Raw genomic sequence first — 23219 nt, 5'->3', positions numbered from 1 at the left:
TTAGGAGAAAAACAGCCAAGTGACACCAAGACAGAACGGACATCAGTCTTTAAAGTGACTGAAACATCTGATAAAATAAATAGGAATTTAAATTTGACTTAAAAATACTGTGGCGTCGGGCGGACCGAATCATCGCGGGAGCAGACAGACACGAAACCTCACTTGCCGAGTAGAACACGCTTTTTATTGATAATCCTGAAAAGGACGACATCATGCACCTAGCGAGCACCAAGCTAGTAACACACGGGAAATACAACATTGTCAGACCCTGACCGTAAGATGCATACACGGTGGGAGATTTACACACGCTGATTATATATGAGGATCAGATCGGGTACACACAAGACACGGGCAAACACATGCGCACCGTAAGGAAATGTAAACATTAACATTAACAACAACATAACAAGGGCTATTTACAACTGCACGCGGGGCATGCTGGGACATGCGCCCCGCCGGTGCTACAGTATTGATTGTATGGGATAATTTTATGGAGGAACGAAGACAGTTACTGAATGGTTTGGACATCTGTTGGAGAGTCGATGAACTGCCTCACTACATTTGTGCCCTTGAGAGGTAAAGTGGGCTATCCCACAAAAACAAAGTTTTGAGAAAATGAGCTCCAAAGTTGAATTAAAAAAAAAAATCAGTGTGCCTATACCCTACAATTGATATATATCATAGGTAGCACAGATCTCGGTATATTTAAAAGATAGATTGACCCTCAATAATTAATATTGGACACAACTCATTTTTGACTGACATGTGGGATAGCCCACTTGACCTCTCAAGGGCACATTTGATGCTGGCAGGGCCATCACAGTAGTATTTATGACCCAACTTTCTGTGGACTGCAATGGACCAACGTCATCACTGGAGCACCTTGCCAGCTCTCTTAAATTATTTAGGAGCTGAGACCTAGTCTTAACACTTAAGAACTTTGCATGCCATTCTGAAATAATAGCAAAATCACGTCATTATAATTTTGACACACTTGAGAAACTCCGTGCTGAGATGTTTTATGCACACAGCCCCTGGTCAGAGGATCGCAGGGATCGAGCATTAGAATGGAGACTGATAAGGTTAGAGATATAGGTGCAAACCAGGCCATGAAGAGCTTTAAAAACAAATAACTTTAAATTCAACTCTATACTCAACAGGCAGCCTGTACAAAGATGCATGCATGAGAGTAATGCTCTGTACGTGAGTAATGCTCTACACGGGAGTAATGCTCTGTACGTGAGTAATGCTCTGTATGGGAGTAATGATCTGTACGGGAGTAATGCTCTATACGGGATTAATGCTCTATACGGGAGTAGTGCTCTGTACGTGAGTAATGCTCTGTACGGGAGTAATGATCTGTACGGGAGTAATGCTCTATACGGGAGTAATGCTCTGTACGTGAGTAATGCTCTGTACGGGAGTAATGATCTGTACGGGAGTAATGCTCTATACGGGAGTAATGCTCTATAAGGGAGTAGTGCTCTGTACGTGAGTAATGCTCTGTACGGGAGTAATGCTCTGTACAGGAGTAATGCTCTATACGGGAGTAATGCTCTATACGGGAGTAATGCTCTTTACGGGAGTAGTGCTCTGTACGTGAGTAATGCTCTGTACGGGAGTAATGCTCTGTACAGGAGTAATGCTCTCTCTTTTCCTGGTACCTGAGTTTTTTGGTCATTGGACCAACTGCAGCCGTGACAAGCTTGACTGACAGATTCCCAAGTAGAGAGAGTTACAGCAGCCAACACAAAGTGAGATAAAAGCATCCAAATCCTTAAAAGACTAAATATGTTTGAGTTTTGCTATTTTCCTGAGCTGAAAGAAACTGTCACGAACCACTGAGTTCGTTCATCAAACTTAAGAGCAGAACTGAAGATAATATCAAGATGTTTTACATGGCTGATAGTGTGCCCAAGTCACTTTCTATAATTCTGACAGCATCAGGCGTCACAAACATAATAATACCAGGTTTGTCTTGGTTTGCATACACACTGGCCCTTCGGCGGATCAGATTGCCCTCCCCTGTCTAAGACAGTTAGAGATGCACTGAAGTGCACCGTTTTTACCTGCTTGAGTGGATTCTATAACCATGTTTCATCTGCATAACAGTGATATGATATATTACACACGTGAAGCATAGACCCAAGTGTCATGACCCGCTTGTTCGATCCTCCCGTGTGCCACGCCCTCTCATCTACCTCGTGTGGATTCCCCATGTTACCAGCTGTTTACAGTAGACCGGTTTAAGAGGGTCCATCCGTTGGTTCGAATCTCAGATACAGGAGGAACAATGCAGATTCCATCCTAGTCACAGAACACTGGACCATCTCTTCACCCTAACGAGGATCCTGGAAGTGATGTGGGAGTTTGCCCAACCAGTCTACATGTGTTTTGTGGATTTGGAAAATTTAAAAAGTCAGATGGATGGATGGAATAGTCATAGACTTATACTTTGAAAATGTTTTGCTTGCTGAAAGAAAAAGATTAAGTGATATATTGTGCTTTCGGGTTGAGCTTTGCTGTTTTTATAAATGTAGTATTTTTTTTGTCCAAAATACACACAGGGGCTCCATGAGCTAGAAGTTGTGCTTATTTAATATGTTATTATCCTACGTAGCTTATTATGACTTGTGCTTCCATACATCTTGCAGTCAGACTCATAGCCACGTACCTTTGCCTGTCCAGCCTGCAACTTGACTCTACCATCTATGTACCTCAGGAGAAATCAAGAGCAGGGTATGCCAGTCTCCAGCTCCACTTTTTGTGAGCTTGTGTCCACTGCTGCCTCAGCTTCCTAGTTTTGGCTGACAAGAGTGGAACCCCTCATGGTCTTTTGCTGTTGTATCTCATCAGCTTCAAGGCTATATATGCTGGCCATTCTAAGATGCTTTTTAAATCACCACAGCTATACAGAGTGCTTATCTGAGTTACTGTAGCCTTTCTGTCAGCTCGAACCAGTCTGGTCATTCTCCTCTCACCTCTCTCATCAACTAGGCATTTCCATTAACAGAACCGCTGCTCCCTGGACGTATAGATGTAGAAATGCTCAAACCAGCCCATCTGGCACTAACAATCATTCCACCGTCAAAATCAATGACATCGCATTTTCATTCTGGTGTTCGATGTGAATATTAACAGAAGGTCCTGACCTGCACCTACATGATTTTATGCACTGTGCTGCTGCCACATAATAAGGTTATTAGATTATTACATGAATAAGCAATTGTACAGTTGTTTTAATAATGTGCTCAGTGGGTGTATATAAATAAATCCCAAACACACAGCGTTACAGGTAAGACTTTAATGGTGAAAAGCAATATTTCATGTGCTTTGAGAAACATCTGCCAGTAGATTTGTATCCAGATTAGGATTTTTAGTAGGGGAATAATTTGGCTGCAATTTGGAAACATATGTATAGTAGATGATGATCGTGATTTTAAATAAACCTTTCACCTAATGCGAATAATCCCTGTTCACTTGTGTGACAAGAACTTAGAGAGATGGAGTGGAGTACTTAATGTAGCTTGACAAATTCAAATCTTGTGAAGATGGACGAATGTACTGTAATAACGAGGCACTAAGCACAAGGGTAGCTATAAATGTTTAAGAAAAATGAAAGGTTTACATGGTGAGTTAACAATAATGTTATTACATTACAGCAGAAATAACTTCAATGAGATAATACACAATAATCAATTTTTACATTGAAATAAACCTAGTATTTCACACAGTGCAACCAATATTTTTTTTTTTATCTTCCAAGACACTTTTAAGAGGGAGAAAGTATTTCATCTCTTTCTTTTCCTGGATTCATGTTAAAAGGGAGAGCAAGTGTAAAATTTCATGACATCATTAAACACTGACGAGTAAGATCAGGAACACTAGGCTGAGCCTGTGAGGTATCTTTTGACTCTGGTGAACTTGAAGTTGTCACTCTTCTGAATCCATCATAAACAAGTCCCCATGTCATCCAGACTCTTACGTTGGACATCACTGAAGTCGATTTTGCACGAAGCCCTTGAAACGGCATTAGAACTGATGTGACCACAACACACTTAAAACAAGACAGAGCCCTTTCTTAGAAAACACCAGAGATTTCCATAAAAATCAGTTTCACCTACCTATAAAGAAATGCAGATTCCTTTATACATGTGTAATTTAAAAACTGATAGCAAATATTAATAAAAATCTCCATAGTTGTTTCCCCAGCAGTCATTTATACATTTACATATGTATATGCCATAAATCAACATTTATGGAAATGTTATGAAAAGATTTATGAGTAGAACTAGCTGTTCAATGACATCCAGCTGAGTCAATTTGAGTCACCAGGCAGCACCAGAGCCAATTACTGAAAGTCACACTTTTCCAGAGATGATTTTAGAACCTTGATCTTAAAAGAGTCAGTAAATCAAAGACTGGTTTTGTGAAGCACGGGGGCCATCATGAAAAGCCTCCTGAAAGCTCCATAACAGCCTCACAAGGAGAGACCTCACTACAATCACCTACCCATTAGACAGGGGGAGGCAAGCTAATACCAACCCAGATTAAAAAATAAATTAGATATTTTGCAAACTGAACAATTGAAATGCTGGACTCTATGTTCCACATACATTGTGTGCCTGATGGACGGGTACTTTTACATCGCTCCAGAACTGAAAAACACTCTGAGAAAAATAAAAAGTAACAGTAAAGAAACACCACCTGTTTGTTGGGTTGCAAGTACACAAACACACTGACTGATGCCTCAATCAGACAACTTTGCATAATTAAATTAGAATTAGTCTATTGCTATTCTTTTTAACCCTTAACACTTCACTCTGAACTTCCATAGTAGTGCTGAGAGGTTACATATTGATTTTCACAAGACAGTCCATCAGTTACATAACCTTACAAATGTTAAATAAAAGGGCTCATTAGAATTCCATGGGAAAAAAAGATTTAAAAACCTAATTATTCATCTATAGCTTTTCATCAAAAGTTGGAAAAAATAAAAACCCTTCTTTCAGTGTCATGGAGATTAGTCGACTTAAAAATAAGACAAGCCATCCCACAATACCTTGGGTGAGGGCTGTTGTGCATGTCCTTTTTCCCTGCTTCCTATTTGACGGCTTTGAGCACAGGTGGATGTTTGTGTACATGCGTCTGACAGCACCCAATTCGCAGCAGGCTTTGCTGCTCAAGGAGCACAGCCTTCTCACGATCTCTGCTATAATTGTGGTTGCCCCCCACCCAAGTTTATGGCTTCATTCCCAGAGATAAGGTGACATTTCTAAATTCTTCCCCCCACAATGCAGCACAGCTGAAAGACATGAAGGATTTTCCTCAGGGGAGTCAACATGTTAGCAAAGCTGAACCAGGGTGTGTGGTCCATTTCTCATTTGCCTGGCAATTCATGGCGGCAATAAGAAGAGAAGTCGCCATAGAAACAAGAACATTTGGACTTCAAGCTATCATCTGTGAAAATGGCTTCGCGTTTTTGTGTTATCCATGTTTTAAAGCAACAAAACAACCCCGTAGCAAAACAGACCTCTGTCATTGAGTTGTAGGACAACATCATATATGTCACAACACAACTTGTCACAAGGTAAAAGAATTAAAAAATGTGTGCCATCTACATTAGATGCCAGTAGTAGCAGTTTCTGTTATCTCTTAGCATTGGGAATGAAGGTGCAAGGAGTCAAGTCATATTTGATCAATTCTGCAACAGCAGTAAACAGGCAGAAAGCAGGACGGGGAAGATACTGTCTTCAGGAAACGGGAATATGGGAAAACTGATACAAAAATCACCTTATTCTGCAGAGGGCACGGATAGTGTTGAAACCCCATAAATACCCAAAGACAGCCAGTCTCGAACAACAAAAAAAAATGCTTTAAACACTCATTTGCATGTTTCTCAATTTCTATTTAAGGATCGTGCCAAGTATATGTAAGTCTTCTTTCCCCATAATTCCTCAGTGTGTTCCTGTAAGTTTTTTTTTTTTCCATGGCTTGCATCTGTATTGCTATCCAGTTTAATAAATATGTAGTGAGAGATCATAAACCTTGTTCATATGCCTGAGAAATACTAGATTGTAAGAGGCATCTAATTACATTACATTAACCTAGCATTAGGTTTTAACCAAGGGCTATAGCTGAGAAGTTTTAGGTAAAAGGGTGAAATTGTTCTGTCTCAGATGCTTTCTAATCGTCAAAACCACTCTCAAAATGTCTGTAACTGATTGGCCAGTTTCACAGCCAGGTGTCAGGTTGAGGGGCATCCTCCTATAGGGTGTAGGAGTGCACAGGCAGCTTTGGGGTATCAGAGAGGAGGAGCTTCCTGTCTGGGGGAGTGCTAGGAGGGACTTCCTGTCTGCATGGAGTGCCAGCAAGAGGAGCGTCCCTTTTGGGTGTGGTGCCCGTAGACAGGGCCTCTCTGGATCCCAGAAGTTTGAGTGGAGCCCTAAGACAGCTCGAAGCCTGTGTTCATGCTGATGGCGTAGCGCAGCTTGTCCCGGAGCACGCTCTTCTTGCTGTAGTTGGGCAGCTTCAGCAGGTTGAAGCAAGTGGATGAGGTGGGCAGACGGCCTCCCGGCTCCTTCTTCCGGATGGTGAAGAAGCCCCGCAGGACACTGCCCAAGGTATCCCCCGTGTCCTGGGGCACCCGAGACACGCACACACTTTCAGGTAAGAAACATACAGCTCTAAAGATGGCTGAAAAAGTATTCAGTTTCCTCAGACAGTATTATTTCCAGCCTCACCTGATCATCAGAGACTTCCACACAACGAATGGAGAATGGCGGCTTGAGGTAGGCGAAACCCAGGAGGGGGGGCCGTGAGCAACTGGTGACAAACTGAGGACGACAACAACAACAATAAACACCAACGTCACCTCCAGTCCCATCTAGTTATACTACAGCAAAGACCACACCTCCACAACCACACCCATGAACTTGCTAGTAAAATGATACACCACCACCAGCAATAATAATGGTGACGCTAAACAGCAACACCATCATATACAGAAAAAAAACCATATCATCACAACAACCAGAACAACACCACCATTACCTACTACAACACCACAGCCAACAGCACTACCCGCAATGTGATACGAATCCACAGACCTACGGTCTGCTATGGATACCCAAGATAAAAAGTGTTTCACCTTGAGAAACATTGCCCTCTCCACTGCCGAAAAGTCACTGGATAAGATGTCCCACAGCCAAATAATCACTCGGTGACTGCTGTGGAATCCTCCATAGTACACAGTGTGTTTCCTGAAAGGGGAAAAAACAAGAGGTTAAGGGGACTGAAGTGCAGCAAAACCAAGGAAAGTCATGCACACCTCATACTTTTTAAGACACACTCCGGCAAAATCCAGAATTGCAGAAATTGGTTTGTAAATTATGCAGTTGACTTAAAGAATTAACAGGCATTCCTAATGCACAGGTGCTCACTTGAGGTCGTCCAGGTCGATCTCAGCATTGTCCCCGGAAACAAGCCGCTGCACCTCCGGAGTGGAGAACATGTGTAGCCACTCCGGATTGATGATGCAGCGGAAGCCACGGATGAAGGCCGCTGTCTGGTCCTTGATCTGGGTGTGCATGCGGAAGTGCGCCATCAAGTGGATATAGCTGATCCTGCAGTGGATGGCGACAATGGTAAGGACTGGCCAAGATCCTGCCTCCTAATGCACTGCAGCTTCGTTAGATGCTGATTACACACCAGAAGGCCCAGATAAGATGACTCGCTGTCCAACTTTTTACTGTTGCAATACATACTAGTGGTGTTCACAAGCTGGTACATACAGTGTGTCAGCCATATAAACTGAATACATATTAGAGGATTGTGCAAGCATGATGATAAGCTGCTGAATTCTTAAGTCGTAAAAGTAATGTGGGAAATGTAGCTACATCTAAAGAACTCACTTATTTTCATTGGTGACAGGCATGGTCTTTCCCCCTGGGATCAGCTCGTGGCAGACCAGCTGTGAAGACACCCAGAGCTTTAGCCTATGGGTCAAGGGTCATCTGCGCTGTCTAAGCCAATGTTGTCATGTTACCATGTGGTCAATAAAGGAACACAAATCGATCAGCCATTACCTGTCCCATGACTTCTTCATCGTATGACAAGGTCAGACCAAGGTCGCTGACATCTCCGTCATAGCGCTGCAATTTTAAAAGTGACAGAAAATTAAATTAAAGGGGACAAACAGCCTGAGAGTGATTTTAAAAATACGTTAGGAAAAATATGTTAAGCATCGGGAAGTGGGACGGAAGGACGGACCTTTATAGAGGTCAGATTTTTGTAGAACTCCGAATCCAGGGAAGGTAGCTCATCAATAGAGCTGTAGAAAGTGCTGTGATGGTGGCCCAATACTTGACTCAGGAAGAAGGAGGCAAAAGGCACATCCACCACAATGCCCTGGACCCCACACACATTTAAAAAGCTTAGTGAGAAATCAGCATTATCGTCATCATCATCATCGCCAACAACAGTGATCAACGGATCGGTTATCATCGCTCTCAACAACCTAGGTATTCAGACTGAGAGAGACTGTGGGAAACTGACCTCATACATGGCCTTGCCCAGCATCCTACCCACAAACTCAAAGAGTTGTAGGTGGTTCTCATGGATATTGGATGTTGGAGAAGGGTAGAGCCTCTCATTTCCACTGGTGGTCTATTGTTTTAAAGAGAGTTACTGAAGATCATTTGAGTCTTTACAATGGAGATTCGTAAAGAAAATCATTAATGTAAGAATACCATACCTTAAATAGATTGAGTGCTGGATTGAAGACTTTCTTGATGATCTCCTCCAAAAACTCCTTAAAGACCCCATCCTGGTCAATACCGGCCTCATCCACCCCAAGATCATTGACAAACTTCACTCGGATGACCCCCTTGATGGAGTTGATGGGTAATCGGCGCAGCTGGTCATAGCCATCCTAAAGTCCATGAAGAAGACTCTCATAAGGACCACCAAGTTGCTTAGATGACATAATGGCTGTATTTTCCTGCCTGCCACCCAGACCAGGATAATCAGTTAGAAGATTGATGGATGTATTCCTGTCCTTTGCTGCGTACCTCCAGCATTCGAGAACGACGGATGGTGATGTGGGTAACGTGTGGGGAGGCAGAGCTCGTCTCCACCAATCCCAAAGTCTCCTTCTCTTTTGTAACAATATTACGGAATAAAAGGACCCTCTGGGAAAAGAAAATGAAAAAGGATGGAGGGTCAAATCCTGAATGGTAATTTGGGATAGAGTGAAAAAGAGAAGAGGAATACCCCCCGCCCCCCCCAAAAAAAAAGCTGTGGGGGTGTTCCCCATTCACTCACATTTTTGTGCGGGATGACATGCGGGATGTACTGCAGCAACAGCTGAGCTCTCCTCTTTCCCTTCTCCAACTCTTGGAACAGAAGGCTTGGCTTCAGATCTCTGGGAATGCACATGGAGAGTGTGAAGGAAGACTCTTAGGCAACACAAAACATGCAGCAGCAAGTTTGTCCCTTTTAAATAACTACGAAGAAGGCTAGTATGCTGAAGGAGTCCGAGTCCCAGGGTCACTCACTTGCGTAGCCAGTGGTCATCGGGGGTGAACCGGCGCCGACAATCACGCTCATAAAGGACCATTAGCCAGCCGTGGACGCTGTGAAACAGGTCCAACTTCTCACCCTTAGCATTCTCTAAGTAAATGACACAGTAAAGAAGTGTCAATGTAAACAGGAGGCAAACTGTCACCCTCCTTCTGAGAGAGCCTTACAGAATGGTGAAGGACATACCCAGGATGCCATCCCAGATCATCTTGTACACAAAATTGTTCAGGAAGGAGGAAATGGTCACCAGCTCTTCAATCTTGAATGAGATTTGCTCCTCGTACACTTCAATGTCATCCAGGATTCTACAATCAATGACAAATTTGGGCAGTCAAATCAGCCAGGAACCACTGAAATTAAATAAAACTGATACAATAAAAAGAAAAACTCCTCCAGGGCCATGTTTCAGAAAGCAGGACTTCTTGCTTAGCCGGATAGCTTGCCGGATTTAAGGTACCTTCATTCACTGGTAGCTCAGACTACCTTAAATTTAGCCAAGCATGAAATCCTTCTTTCTGAAACAGGCCCCAGACAGCTGGAAGTGAAAGTGAGCCAACATCTATTTGAGATGGCCCTACGTGATGAGATGCCGGGAGCAGTCACAGAAGAGCATCAGCATGGCCAGTAGCTGCTTGGACTCATCCGTGTCATTGTTCAGGCACTCCAGAAAGAGCTTGAGTCCTCCCTGGGGTCCTAATTCGCAAATGAAGGCCCATAGCTTGGGGAGCAGGTCATCTAGGTATGTAAGTCCTGTGGAGGAGAGACACAAGGGTGCAGTTTAGAGGCAAGTATGGGTCTCTAATGAGCCAGAGGCAGATGTGTATTCAAAGCGTACAAGGAACTGACCAGTGAGGATCTGCAGCCGGATCTGGTTGAGCGTGGTCAGAGCTGTCTGGTAGAGCATGCAGACACTGCACACTTTCTGCACCTCAATCGAGTCCACCCGCCTGCCCCCAATGGGTTTCAGGATGTTGCGTACAGATGCAGACTTCTGGAAGGCCCTCTTGAACAGGTCTGTGCAATGTGACACAGGTGAAGCCTTCAGAGGAGCAGCTTGATGTCTTGGCTTTGTCCAAGCAATACACTTTCTTAGGTCATGCAACTCATGTCTCTAATGTGCTTATAGCTTCAAATAAGAGACCTCAAGAGCTACCACACAACACTGTAGTTTTAGGACTAAAGCCAGCAACCTAGTTAATCATATGGTAATTTTATTATATAGACTTTTATAGATGGATGAAATGTGCGCTGTGAGACGGGACTCAGAGTGCTGAGCTGTATTTCGTACTTTTCACCGGCAGGTTGTTCTGAGAAGTGGTGGGTTGTGCAGTTTGGGGCATTGGCTCCTGGCTATCTAGCTTTTTGCTAAGAACGTCAGAAAACAGAGTCCGGATGATGGACACCCCCCACAGGTACTGAAGTTGTCGGGTTACCAAAGGCATGGACTCGTTCAAACTGCAAAAGAAGGAAGAAATGTTTCAGATTCAGGGACAGAGATGTCAATACTCGGGCCACCCTCGAACTTCCACCGACCCGTAATCGACCGTCTGAGAGAACCAGCCCAGGACAGGGTGCCAGTGCGTGAGGTTGGACTTCTTCTGGGACACGTAGCGCTGGCAGTAGGACAGCATGTCCGTCAGATCTTTCACAAAGTGACCGGCCTCCTCCTCAAGCACCTTCTCAGTGATGTATCCCAGGTGAATCAGATTACCTTAAAGTTTAGGCAATAAAGAATATCAACCAGTCAGTCACTGTCACACAAGCATGAGCTTAAAATAACTACAATAATTCTCTCGGCCTTGAATGATTGTAAATGGGTTCATCTCTCGGATGAAAAGTATGAAAGCAAAACACAGAGGACACATACCCAGCAAGCAAAGCGTGTGACTCCCCTCCAGGCAGACGCATATGTCCATGCACTGTTCTTCCCGGCTCAGGAAGATGATAAACTTCCGGAGCAGTTCATGAGTCTGAAAGGAGGTCATGCACTGGACAAAACCAAAGAAAGGCTCTTAGACCATCAGGAAGAAACTGAAGGGTTCAAGGGTTTGGATTCCTGCATTTCGTTGTGACCTCGCTGAGCAGGTTCTGGACCTCCCCCCTCCCATCTCGAATTCACCTCCATGCTTACCTCAGGTGTAAGAGAGCTGAAGTGTGAGACTATGGCTGGAACAGACATGATGTGGATCAGGAAGGACCTCAGGAGGTTGTCGGAGAAGTGAGCAGCAACAACAGGTCTGAGAGCAGTGAAATGTACACTTAGTTATTCACCAGCGGGTGGTGCAGACTAAGACGTGGCCATGTTCATCAGTCAGAAACAGATTTTTGTAGATACATCGGTTTAACTATCCAGCGCAATGCACATCTGTTGAAACATCTGTCAAATATTTCAATATAAAACCTTAAAAAAATCAATTTAAATGTAAATTATTCATAGAAACCTGAGCTCAAAATTGTTCCAGTTCTGGAACAAAGACATTTTTCCATTTAACATTGCAGAGATACAATGAACAAAAGATTTGGTTTAATTAGGATTATACTAATATTTTTTATTCTCAATTATGTAACACCTTATAAGATTCAGCTGAACAAGGGAGTTTTTCAAAAATGTGAAAACCGGTGGAAAAAAAACAACAACATGTTAATGATATTTTTAATTATTAAATCACCAGGATCAGAAAGTAGTGACTTACCTTAATGAAAGCGTGAATATCGCTGTGAGGGTTCCTTTAGAAAACGATGGTCTGGATCGAGCCAGTCCATTAGTTAATAAAATCTGAAAAGAAAAAATAAAGGCAAAATATAATCTGTGGAAAGCACAGCGAAGCAAGAAATAACAGGGACTTGATCTACAGAGGACTACAGCACCTGCAGAATGGTGTAGAATCCCTTCTGGTTGAGGTGACCCATAATATTCTCACAGATGCGAGTCAGCGCCGGTCGAAGACCCTCCCCTGGCACAACAGACACAGAAACAGTGGATGACCATCCTTTTGGAGTGGAAAAAACTGCTGGCTGCTAATGCTGAACGTATTCTAGCAGGGAATGTCTTCTCTGGCCTGACACTAACCTTTGCCTTTAATAATCTTCCATGTTGAGGTGTCTGTGAATGTCACCAGCATGGTGAGATACAGAGTAACCAGTTTGCTGTCCTGCATTATGTCAGGCTAGAAACATGAAGGAAAACACAGTCATAGTCAGTCCTACAACTGGTAAAGTTAACCTCACACTGTCATAGAAAAGAATATTCTGGCACACTCCAGAAAGAAATCATACCTTCAGTACTTTCAAGAACTCACAACACACCCACAGTATGTCTTTAATTTGTTTAATCCAAGGGATGGTGAGGTCTTTGGACAGTGCAAGGGACACATACCACACCTAAAGAAAAACATATAAAGTCAGTCCCAAGTGGCGACTGATGTCAGCCGTGATTTCCTCAACCCTGTTCCAACAGAAAGATGCCCCAGCACTGACCTTTTGGTCATTTTCTACTTCCATGCTGCTAAGTATCACGCGACAGAGCTTCTCAAACCTCTACATAAAAAGAAAATGGTTAGAATTGCCTAAAAAAATAGTAATAATGGAATATCCAATATCCCCCATATGTCCACCCAATAATACATTACCGGGGTGCAATTAGCGTCTTTAGAATAAAATAAATTTTATATATATATATATATATATATATATATATATATATATATATATATATATATATATATATATATATATATGTGTGTGTGTGTGTGTGTGTGTGTGTGTGTAGGCATGGTATTTAAAGAAATTAATATAAAATATATAGTATGCAATATTATGTACTACTCAGGGTAGAGTCCATACAACTCCATAGTGCAATCTTTAGTAAAATAAGGTATACCACATTATTTCAACAACCAAGAAATCTAATTTGTAACACTTATTATTAACTGTATTTAGGCACCACCGGATGGCCCAGTCCTTACAAATTACATGAAAACATAACATGATTTTGTAGGAGATCATTAAACTGCCACTAAAACATCTATCTTTTCCTAAAACATTGCATTAAAATATTAGATTGACTCACCAGCTTATCATCCTTCCTGTATATGAATAATAATTTTCTTGCATTTTTAAAAATAGAAAGTGCATTTCTTTTGGTGGTTCCAGCTTCATAAGCCTGAAAGAATTCATCCACCTCTTTCCTGGAGAAGCCAGAGATTGTAGGTTTGTGTAAGAAAGGTCACTATAGATTAAACAAACACAGTCGCCCATGGCCACAGAAATCAATGTCTATATAAAGCAGGGGTCACCAACTCCGGTCCTGGAGAGCTACTATCCAGTAGGTTTTCTATCCTACCTGGCTTCTGATGAGCCACACCTGTCCTCAGGCAAATATCAGGAACAGGTGTGGCTCATCAGAAGCCAGGTAGGATAGAAAACCTACTGCACAGTTGCTCTCCAGGACCAGAGTTGGAGACCCCTGACATAAAGATTGTATATAGTAACAAATATGTAATACAACCCTTTCACCTTGTTAGATCTGTATCCTTACTATTTTAATTAGGAGTGACTATTCTGATCATTTTCTGATTTTCATAATATTGTAATACACTGGATGAAAAATGTTTTTACCAGGTAACTTCATTTGTGCGAAAGCAGCTGTCTAATGCATAAAAGCAAGCTTGAATGTTGTGCAATTGTGCAAACCTTATTTGCTTCTGCAACCGGCAGCGGCAGAGGAACCTCCGGACCAGTGCCTGGATCTGGATGGCGGATCTCTCACGCTCCTTATGCCCCTTCCTCTCTTCCCGAGCTTGCCTGGCTTTGTCCAGGAACTGGGACTTGGAGGTCTGGGCCACGCTGAACATCTTTCCCTCCTAAATGACACTATCATTCACGTTACTGAGACGACAGTCACAGGGCACGCATTTACTGCAAACGACATGTTCTGCCTGTGTTCAGAGGACGTCAATACAGTGATTCAAAATTGTCATGGATGAAAATACAGATTGTACTGACCGACTGATTTTATCTGAAGATCCTCAGCTCATGCAGCTTGCTTTAAATATCCCATCGTTTTGCGAGAATCCCGACTTCCAAAGGGCTGTGGATCGCTTACAGACCTCCAGAAATAACCCGGGATAAAATCAGCATGGGCTGGGGACAGTGTCATCTCTGGGAACAAACCACACGAAGAAGGTTTGAAAGTTCATCGTTACTGGATGGCTTGTTATTCGGCGACATTAATGTCCTCCTCAAGTTACAAACCAACAAGAAGCTGGCTGAGCTAGATGCAGCCTGCTTGCTACACCCATTACAAGAAGAAAACAATAATACGCATTACTGTATAACTAATCAAATTCATTACTGAAACTCAGAATCCGTAATAATTAGCTAAACATAATTCGACGGCAAATACAGATGACAAACAACTTAATAAAATCAACAAGCCTCAAAATGATATAAGGTTGCATGCTTGGGTGTAGCCATGGAATGACAGGTTTACCCTTTACGGTATAGCAAACACAAGTATAAATGCAACAATATATGTGCCAGTTTATAAATATTAACTATATCTAAATAACAATTTAAATGACAATTCAACAAAAGGAACTGGTTACGTTCCCTGGCTATTTACTCCTTAAGCTAAACAGCGAGTATTGGAAGCTAGTGGCATCCCATTTCGCAACGTAACAAACTAAAGATACACAGCAGAAGACATAAAAGGAAGAAGAAGTGAAAGCCCGCCGATAATAACGCTGTCAATTACATGACCGAAAAGAACCAAACGATCCAAAAACAATAAGAGCAAAAAATGTACACACAGATCAGCCATTAATCCTGCCGTTGTCACCTTGAAATGTGTCCGTGCAGAAAACGCCCGTCTTTGACATTTACCCAGCAGGCGAACAAGCGCCACCAATTAACCCCACGCGTCCTGCTTAAAGCGGACCCAATGGGTGACGCTGCCCCCTCTGCAACTCTCTCAAAAACCCACATTAAAGTTTGGCAATAATTTGCGAACTCTTATTACTCACCAAATACGTGTTTTAGTTAGGCTCCGGAACGGCTAAACCGACAACAATGCCTTATTTGGGGTGGCGCCGGTTTTTAAGAGACATTGTATAGTGCGTTTAAAATTTAATTTATTAATAGAGCTGTCACCCACGTGTATGTGTACGCAAGAATGAAATTTGGCACATTGACATCGCATCTGGACAATGTTATTTTTTTACTGGGCACATATCAGCAAAGTGGGGAAAGATATACTGCACTACCCGGGGTGCGAGCCGTTTTAACCGCCCATAAGATCAGCTACCGGAAGCATCGTCAGACTTGCCGGCTGTGGGAGAATGCGCCGCATAGTACACTTACGTCATTGACCGGAAGCGGATGCCAATCACATGAAACCCTTTTTTGGACCGGAAGTGGGCAACTGGCCGACAGCTTCGGAGGGTTGCGGAGCGCTTCTCGATTCTATGGTAATAAGAAAAAGCGGTTTAAACATTAATACTGTTGGTATCGCTATTCCGTGTCGGCAGGGCGATCTGTGGGTCTGGGAGCGGGTAGATGGTAACGCACTTTTTGTTTCCTGCCAATTGTTAACTGCGTTTAAGGGCTGGAGAGGCACGACTCCATTTTAACTAGCAAATTAACTCGATGTTTTATGTATATTCGGCTCCGATAATGAGGCCGCCCAAGTAGTCTAATAGCTGCCAAACCGGGTACCAAGTTGGCGAATGTTCTGCATACTTCAATCGCCAGGCTAGCGCTATGGCTAAGATGTCGCTGGCTAATTTACGTCGTTGGCTTGGTTTCGTGGCAAGTGAAGGGTGTAGTAATGGGGACTGCTTTACGGTGCTGAACTAGTAGTATCGCAGCCTAACCTATACGCGTATATTGTATCTCCACAAACTTCATCTGAACCGTCTTTTAACTCTCCATATACTGAATTCCTCCTTTGATGTTGACCCTCCTCTTCACTGGTCATTTTATTCCTATAAAGAAGTGGGACCCTTCTCGTTGTCTACACTTGTTAGCGTTTACTCGTATTTAAGCCTTTGCGCAGCAACCAGGGTAGATTCTAAGTTAACTCTGTAACAGTTTTTGGTATTTTACTATTGGACGCTTAATGTATCGTGAATTATGCGTTACTGAGCTTGAAATACGTATCGGATCGGTGACATTTCCTGGAGAATCTTCACCGTGTGTTTAGCTGATTATCCCGGTGTATAGAATGAATCGTTGTTCTCCATTTATCCACTCGGATGTTATTGTAGAGCAAGTTAAAAATCTGTGTGACCACAGCCAGTTCACCTCTTCAGAATTGAAAAGTAACTAAAGGGATCTGAAGCCTGGTCCTTAACCACCATCTGATGCTTTTTGTACTTTCAGGAAGAGATGTCAGGAGACAGTATGGTCAGCTCGGCAGTGCCGGCAGCTACGACTAGGACCACATCTTTTAAGGGCTCCAGTCCCAGCTCCAAGTATGTGAAGCTGAATGTTGGAGGGGCGCTGTACTATACCACCATGCAGACACTCACCAAACAGGACACCATGCTGAAGGCCATGTTCAGTGGCAGGATGGAGGTGCTCACGGACAGTGAAGGTACTGATCAGCCGGTGGGGTGGGGTTAAGCAGGAAGACTGCTGCTGATTATGCAGTTTAGTCTCCTTTCATGTGTCTATATGTTCTGGGTCTTTTGATTTTGAGTTGCTGTTTCATGTTGGTTCATTTCAAAGTATCTTAATTACTAACCAAACTCGCTTGGCTTAAATGTTTTGTGATACCTTTCCTAAATTATTTAAAAATTGTGTCATTCCATGTCAAATCATCACACTTTCGACCTCATCGTCATGGATTTTAATGAAACATGGCATGCTGACTTGGTCACACGAGTAACTCATGAAACTGAAATTGGGACCATTAATAGTCACGCATCTGCTCACGAGTGGGATTACTACATGTACAATATAATAATCTGTGCCACCAGTGAGTCTGCTGGGGGGTGGAATGAGTGAATGGTGTCCTGTAGTTGTATTCTGGGCATACAGCAACTCTGGATGTAACACAGTTTTGCAATGTTTGTATTCTGGAGATGACGATGGTCAAGCTTTAGTAAAAAATTCATACATTTTTAAATAGGTTTTTTGTTATTGAATTTTTAATATTTTATTTGGTTATTACATTGTAATTATTCATATGGGGATGGCATATTATTTGTTCAATCTTTAGAGCTAGACAATAGCTTTAAAACAATATAAGGACCACTTCTGTGCGGATTACATTAAGGTAAATATAGCCAGTCAAAATCATAGCCCTCCACCCCAAAAAAAGTTTCCCTCAATATTGATCCCAGGCACGCCCAGTTTCATGAGTTACTCATGTGACCAAATAAACACGCCAAGTTTCGTTAAAATCTATGACAATGAGCTCCGAAAGTGTGATGATTCGACCCACTTTAGTACAATATGTTTATTCCCGGGGGTGGCATGGTAGTGCAGTGATTAGTGCTGTTGCCTCACACCTCTGGGACCCGGGTTCGAGTCTCTGGCTGGGTCACATGTGTGCGGAGTTTGCATGTTCTCCTCATGTCGTTGTGGGGTTTCCTCCGGGTACTCCGGTTTCCACCTACAGTCCGGAAACATGCTGAGGCTAATTGGAGTTGCTAAATTGCCCATATGTGTACATGTGTGAGTGCATGGTGTGTGAGTGTGCCCTGCGATGGGCTGGCCCCCCATCCTGGGTTGTTCCCTGCCTCGTGCCCATTGCTTCCGGGATAGGCTCCGGACCCCCCGCGACCCAGTAGGATAAGCGGTTTGGAAAATGAATGAATGAATGGATGGATGTTTATTCCCCGAGATGTCCTTCTCCGCTAATCATGTGACTTTCTGGCCTGCTGGCAAAAGTCAAAGCACATAGCCTCCCTGATTTAGCCACTGAAAGAAATAATTAGTGCATTGTCTAAACTGAGAGCTGCTGCTTGATTTAGTCTGGGGGTGTTTGTTAGGAGCAGAGTCTGTTATGCTGTACTAAATTTGCATTGTTTCTAGCGAATGAAAGTCATCAATTTTCTTCCATAATTCTTGCGCACAATGTTTTTTATTCTTGGCCTGTAATTTGATCTCCAAAACCCTGGTGGATGATATTCTCCGTTGTTGATAGATGTTAAAGTAACTGATACTTTGCTACAAGTGTATCAAGTTCCATTTCCATCCTCAGGCTGGATCCTCATTGACCGTTGTGGGAAACATTTCGGGACTATCCTGAACTACCTGCGGGATGGGGCAGTGCCACTTCCTGAGAGCCGGCGGGAGGTGGAGGAGCTGCTAGCCGAGGCCAAGTACTACCTGGTTCAAGGGCTGGCAGATGAGTGCCATGCTGCCCTGCAGGTGCAGTGATCTCCCTCAGCCCTGCTGAGCCTCTCCCTCATTACTGTTACCACTGTATGGAGGCTACATCTGTGAAAAGCATTATGGTTGTAAGAAAGTCAGAGGCTCTGTTTGAACTCCAGTAACTCCCAGTGGAATGCTTTGTCTCAAAGATCATGCCACATTTTGTATCATTTCTGATACTACCTGCCTATTGCACTTTCATTTATTGCGAAGAAACTCCTTTGATCTAGTGTTAGCAGGCTTACGCGTGTTTTGTTTCAGAACAAGGACACGTATGAGCCGTTCTGCAAGGTGCCCCTGGTGACCTCTTCCAAGGAGGAGCAGCGACTCATCGCCACCTCCAATAAGGTAGGCAGGCTACGCTGTGAGACGCGGTGAGAAATCGAGGTTTGAAACGTAACCCCTTAACTTGGGCTTTTGCCTTTTCTCTCCATTCAGCCGACAGTCAAGCTGCTGTACAACAGAAGCAACAATAAGTATTCCTACACCAGGTAAGGTGGGCCCATGTGAGAAGCAGGTCGAGAAAGGGGAAGGTCTGCTTGCTACGAGGCTGCTGTCACTCCAGTGTGCAGAGAAGGTGCCTGACCACATTCCACTGTGCGTTCCAGCAACTCTGATGACAACATGCTGAAGAACATTGAGCTGTTTGATAAGCTGTCGTTGCGCTTCAACGGACGAGTGCTCTTCATCAAGGACGTCATCGGGGATGAGATCTGCTGCTGGTCCTTCTATGGCCAGGGCCGAAAGATCGCTGAGGTGTGCTGTACTTCCATCGTCTACGCCACAGAGAAGAAGCAGACCAAGGTACCGTATACGTGGAGTAAATGGCTAGGCTTAGCAGTGACTGAAATTTAATTTGCACGAATGCAAAAGACGTATGCAGGTGGAGCTGGGCTGTCATGCAGGTAATAGTGTAAGCCAGTGTTTCCCAAAACAGTCCACAAGGCACACTGTACAGATCCACATTTTTGTTTTATCCCAGTTCCCAGAACACCTGACTTAAGCAATCAGGAGCTCTAAGTACCTTACCTTCTTTGCCGTCTCCTTTTACATAATGATAATGGTCTGAAAGTTGTATATACTGTGTATATGACAATAAACTTCTTGAACAGGTATACTGGGAACACGGGTGGCAACAGCTAAGTAATATAGCTAGCTGTGTCAGTTTGCTGGCTTTAGCTCTATAGCACTGTTTCCCAGCTGGTGGGTCACAGGACTACTTTCATTGGGTGGCAGAGTTTCTGGTTAAAAAAAATAGCTCATCCATCCATCCATCCATCATCTTCCGCTTAATCTGGGGTCGGGTCGTGGGGGCAGCAGTCTCAACAGGGAGGCCCAGACTTCCCTCTCCCTGGCCACTTCATCCAGCTCCACTGGGGGGATCTCGAGGCGTTCCCAGCCCAGCTGAGAGACATAGTCTCTCCAGCGTGTCCTGGGTCTTCCCCGGGGTCTCCTCCCAGTGGGACATGCCCGGAACACCTCCCCAGGGAGGCGTCCTAAACAGATGTCTGAGCCACCTCACCTGGCTCCTCTCGATGCGGAGGAGCAGCGGCTCTACTCTGAGTCCCTCCCAAATGACCGAGCTCCTCACCCTATCAATAAGGGAGAGCCCAGCCACCCTGCGGAGGAAACTCATTTCGGCCGCTTGCACCCGCGATCTCGTTCTTTCGGTCACTACCCATAGCTCATGACCATAGGTGAGGGTAGGAACGTAGATCGACTGGTAAATCGAGACCTTCGCCTTTTGGTTCAGCTCTCTCTTCACCATGACAGACCGATGTAGCGCCCGCATGACTGCTGACGCCGCACCGATCCGCCTGTCGATCTCCCGTATCATCGTTCCCCCACTCGTGAACAAGATCCCGAGATAGTTAAACTCCTCCGCTTGGGGGAGGACCCCATCCCCAACCCGGAGAGAGCGTTCTACCCTTTTCCGGCTGAGAACCATAGCTCATGTCGGATTTTTTTGTTTAACAGTGTATGACTACATTGTGCTACTCTTACTGCCCTATTTGTTATATTTGCTATTACTGCACTATGTTTTTGGAAATAAACTTTAAAAAACTTGGGTCGTAATATAAAGACCTAGGAAAAGTGTCGGTCCTGAGGCTAAAGCAGGTGAGTATTCACTGCTCTGTAGCGCTTGTGCTGTACAGCTACCGTAACTGACAGGCACCTTGGCTAACTTTCTGCCAAACACATTAAGCAGTTGATACAGCTGACACGATTTTGTAATAGTCTATAAAAAAAGAACAGCTTTCTCTGTCGTCCTGATGTTTCTGGTGCATCCCTCTAAGGTGGAGTTCCCGGAGGCCCGCATCTATGAAGAGACACTGAACATCCTCCTGTACGAATCCCAGGATGGCCGAGGCCCTGACAATGCCCTGTTGGAGGCCACGGGGGGCGCTGCGGGCCGCTCACACCACCTAGATGAGGATGAGGAGCGCATTGAGCGTGTACGCCGGATCCACGTGAAGAGGCCGGATGACCGCACACACCACCACCAGTGACCGCGTCACGCGTATACACAAGCTGTACGTAAACATGCATCCACACACGAACCCTCACAACTAGAAGCCTGTGCCCCGTGCCTTATAACAACCACCGCTCCCCGCATAGGAGCCCCCCCAGTCACCTCCAGAGCCATGGTGCTCCTGGTTTTTCAGTCTGCTTCACTATGACTGACACGATGCCTGAAGCCGAGACCTCGCTGCAGCACGTCTTTTGGCGCCCCATCTCCCCCCCCCCGATCTGGTGGGGAATGAGTGGGAAATATGTGTCTGAGGAGGAACAGTGCGGTCTGCATCTTAGCAGGTCATGTCATTCTGAGCTGGAAATGCAGACAAGCATAACTGTCCTTCACAGTCAAACTGGTGGTGCCCCGACGCAGTCTGGAACCAAACCAGAACATTCCTCTGAGCTCTACAGTGCATTAGCGCTTTGCGATTAGCTTAGTGGATTCCCCTCAGCTGCCCTAATTTGTCTTGCTGTGACGTCATGGTGGCCCTTCAGACACGGGAGGTAGATATCTTTTTAAGAATGAGCCATGGGATTATAGGACTGCTCATTTATAATCCTGTAGGGCTAAGTCTGGGACATTTATATTCCAGCCAGGAACCAAGCCACCCTCCTCCTGCCTTCCGGTCTGTTTTCCTCAACCCATAATTATGTAATAAGAGTTGGGAATATTTTGGATTCTGTTATCCAGGACTGTAATTGACTGGCTATGTTTTAATGATGGTCCCAGTCCTGGAAGGTTACAGCTTCTGTTGGATTATCTCTCTTCTTTTTCTCTTTTTTGTATAATGGAAAAACAAGCTGTCATCTTCCAGTATTGAGTGACTAGCCCGAGATTTAGAGGAGAGTTGAGAGCCTACTCCACCACCCAATATTTGGTTATCAGGTGGTGTTTAATTACTCATCTGTCGCGTCATCCTGAAAACATGTCTCTTATGTATGTGTAGTCCATGTGTGTTCCAAATGATGTAATTTGAGTCTTAATAATGCTGTGCAAAAGTGTGTACGAAAAATGGATGGATGAAAGTGTACAAGTTCCACACAGAAATTTGAAACGGATTTCATTTCATAAATGTTATGTCTGAAAAGTTTGTAGTAAGTGTGCAGAAGCATTTTGGGTGTTAAGGTGTTCAGAGGAGAGTGAATTTGAATACGTCTGACTTTTATAATGTTCAATTTTGAAGTATACTAATGGTGGTGGTGAAAAACCATTTTTGGAGGTGAAAGGGTGAGGTAGTGCTGGAATTCTGTTTCTGGTCCAGCAGAGGACAGTGTTTCGCAACATTTTTCAAGACCATAGAAGGCTTATTTTGCACTGTTAATTTTGTGTGTCTTAGGTATTTTCCCCAGTTGTTTTAGTTTAGTAATGGAGCAGCAGACATGCAGTGCCCCTCATTTAATTCAGTCCAGTATCTGTATGCTTTGTGTTTTGAAAATGTAAGTTTTGGGCATGGTGTTCAGTTGTTAATTTCATGTGTAGAATTGGAGACTAAGACCAAAATGGGAAGCATATTCCCTTATCCCTTTTACAGAAAGTTATTTAAAAACTAAAAACTTGTGCTGCATTGTAACTTTTTTTGAAAGGAATGATTGGTTTGTTAGGCTTAAGTACAAGTTTGTTTTTTAAGCAATCATTTCACAATGAAAATCTTTGTACATATGCACAGTGAAGTGTCTTACTTATATTTATACATTATCACAATAAAAACACTTTAAGTATACTTGTGGTGTGTATTTTG

General features: G+C 43.7%; 2 protein-coding genes across 5 annotated transcripts; one reads left to right on the top strand and one right to left on the bottom strand.

The window, feature by feature from the left end:
* Positions 1-3593: 3593 nt before the first annotated feature.
* ube3b (ubiquitin protein ligase E3B) lies at positions 3594-15861 on the bottom strand. 4 transcript variants are annotated; one of them, XM_048996208.1, is made up of 28 exons: positions 15606-15861; positions 14587-14742; positions 14275-14454; positions 13652-13769; positions 13060-13119; positions 12859-12963; positions 12653-12749; positions 12451-12536; positions 12276-12358; positions 11714-11819; positions 11450-11570; positions 11116-11293; positions 10871-11037; positions 10429-10596; positions 10161-10332; positions 9769-9887; positions 9558-9672; positions 9325-9424; positions 9072-9191; positions 8756-8932; positions 8557-8667; positions 8272-8409; positions 8088-8153; positions 7914-7972; positions 7443-7625; positions 7151-7262; positions 6744-6836; positions 3594-6637 (listed from the first exon to the last, which is right to left on the bottom strand). In XM_048996208.1, exons 3-28 carry the CDS (start codon positions 14433-14435, stop codon positions 6446-6448), a joined length of 3207 nt encoding a protein of 1068 aa, XP_048852165.1. In that variant the 5' UTR covers positions 14436-14454; positions 14587-14742; positions 15606-15861; the 3' UTR covers positions 3594-6445. The 4 variants fall into 4 exon arrangements, with proteins under 4 accessions (XP_048852165.1, XP_048852154.1, XP_048852137.1 ...); XM_048996197.1 differs by lacking the exon at positions 15606-15861 and adding an exon at positions 15422-15489; XM_048996180.1 differs by lacking the exon at positions 15606-15861 and adding an exon at positions 15393-15469.
* Positions 15862-15915: 54 nt separating this feature from the next.
* Positions 15916-23201, top strand: kctd10 (potassium channel tetramerization domain containing 10). Its single transcript, XM_048994718.1, has 7 exons — positions 15916-16049; positions 16963-17176; positions 18791-18960; positions 19225-19311; positions 19402-19454; positions 19572-19767; positions 21261-23201. The coding sequence occupies exons 1-7, from the start codon at positions 15972-15974 to the stop codon at positions 21471-21473; spliced, it is 1011 nt and encodes a 336-aa protein (XP_048850675.1). The 5' UTR covers positions 15916-15971; the 3' UTR covers positions 21474-23201.
* The last annotated feature ends 18 nt before the right edge of the window (positions 23202-23219 follow it).

Source organism: Brienomyrus brachyistius, chromosome 2, assembly GCF_023856365.1.
Source record: "Brienomyrus brachyistius isolate T26 chromosome 2, BBRACH_0.4, whole genome shotgun sequence".
NCBI classification, from domain to species: domain Eukaryota; kingdom Metazoa; phylum Chordata; class Actinopteri; order Osteoglossiformes; family Mormyridae; genus Brienomyrus; species Brienomyrus brachyistius.
Note: the sequence above shows the minus strand (reverse complement) of the source record. Positions and strands in the feature narration are given on the sequence as shown.

Bases quoted from the DNA above. Each gene is read 5' to 3' on its own strand.
- ube3b (XM_048996208.1), bottom strand. From the start codon at position 14,435: ATGTTCAGCGTGGCCCAGACCTCCAAGTCCCAGTTCCTGGACAAAGCC. The intron at 9,192-9,324 runs GTGAGTGAATGG...TTCTTTTCCCAG, and splicing joins ATGTCATCCCGCACAAAAAT to AGGGTCCTTTTATTCCGTAA. The intron at 7,626-7,913 runs GTGAGTTCTTTA...CATCCACTGCAG, and splicing joins CCTGTCACCAATGAAAATAA to GATCAGCTATATCCACTTGA.
- kctd10 (XM_048994718.1), top strand. From the start codon at position 15,972: ATGAAACCCTTTTTTGGACCGGAAGTGGGCAACTGGCCGACAGCTTCG. The intron at 19,455-19,571 runs GTAAGGTGGGCC...TGTGCGTTCCAG, and splicing joins AATAAGTATTCCTACACCAG to CAACTCTGATGACAACATGC. The intron at 19,768-21,260 runs GTACCGTATACG...CATCCCTCTAAG, and splicing joins CAGAGAAGAAGCAGACCAAG to GTGGAGTTCCCGGAGGCCCG.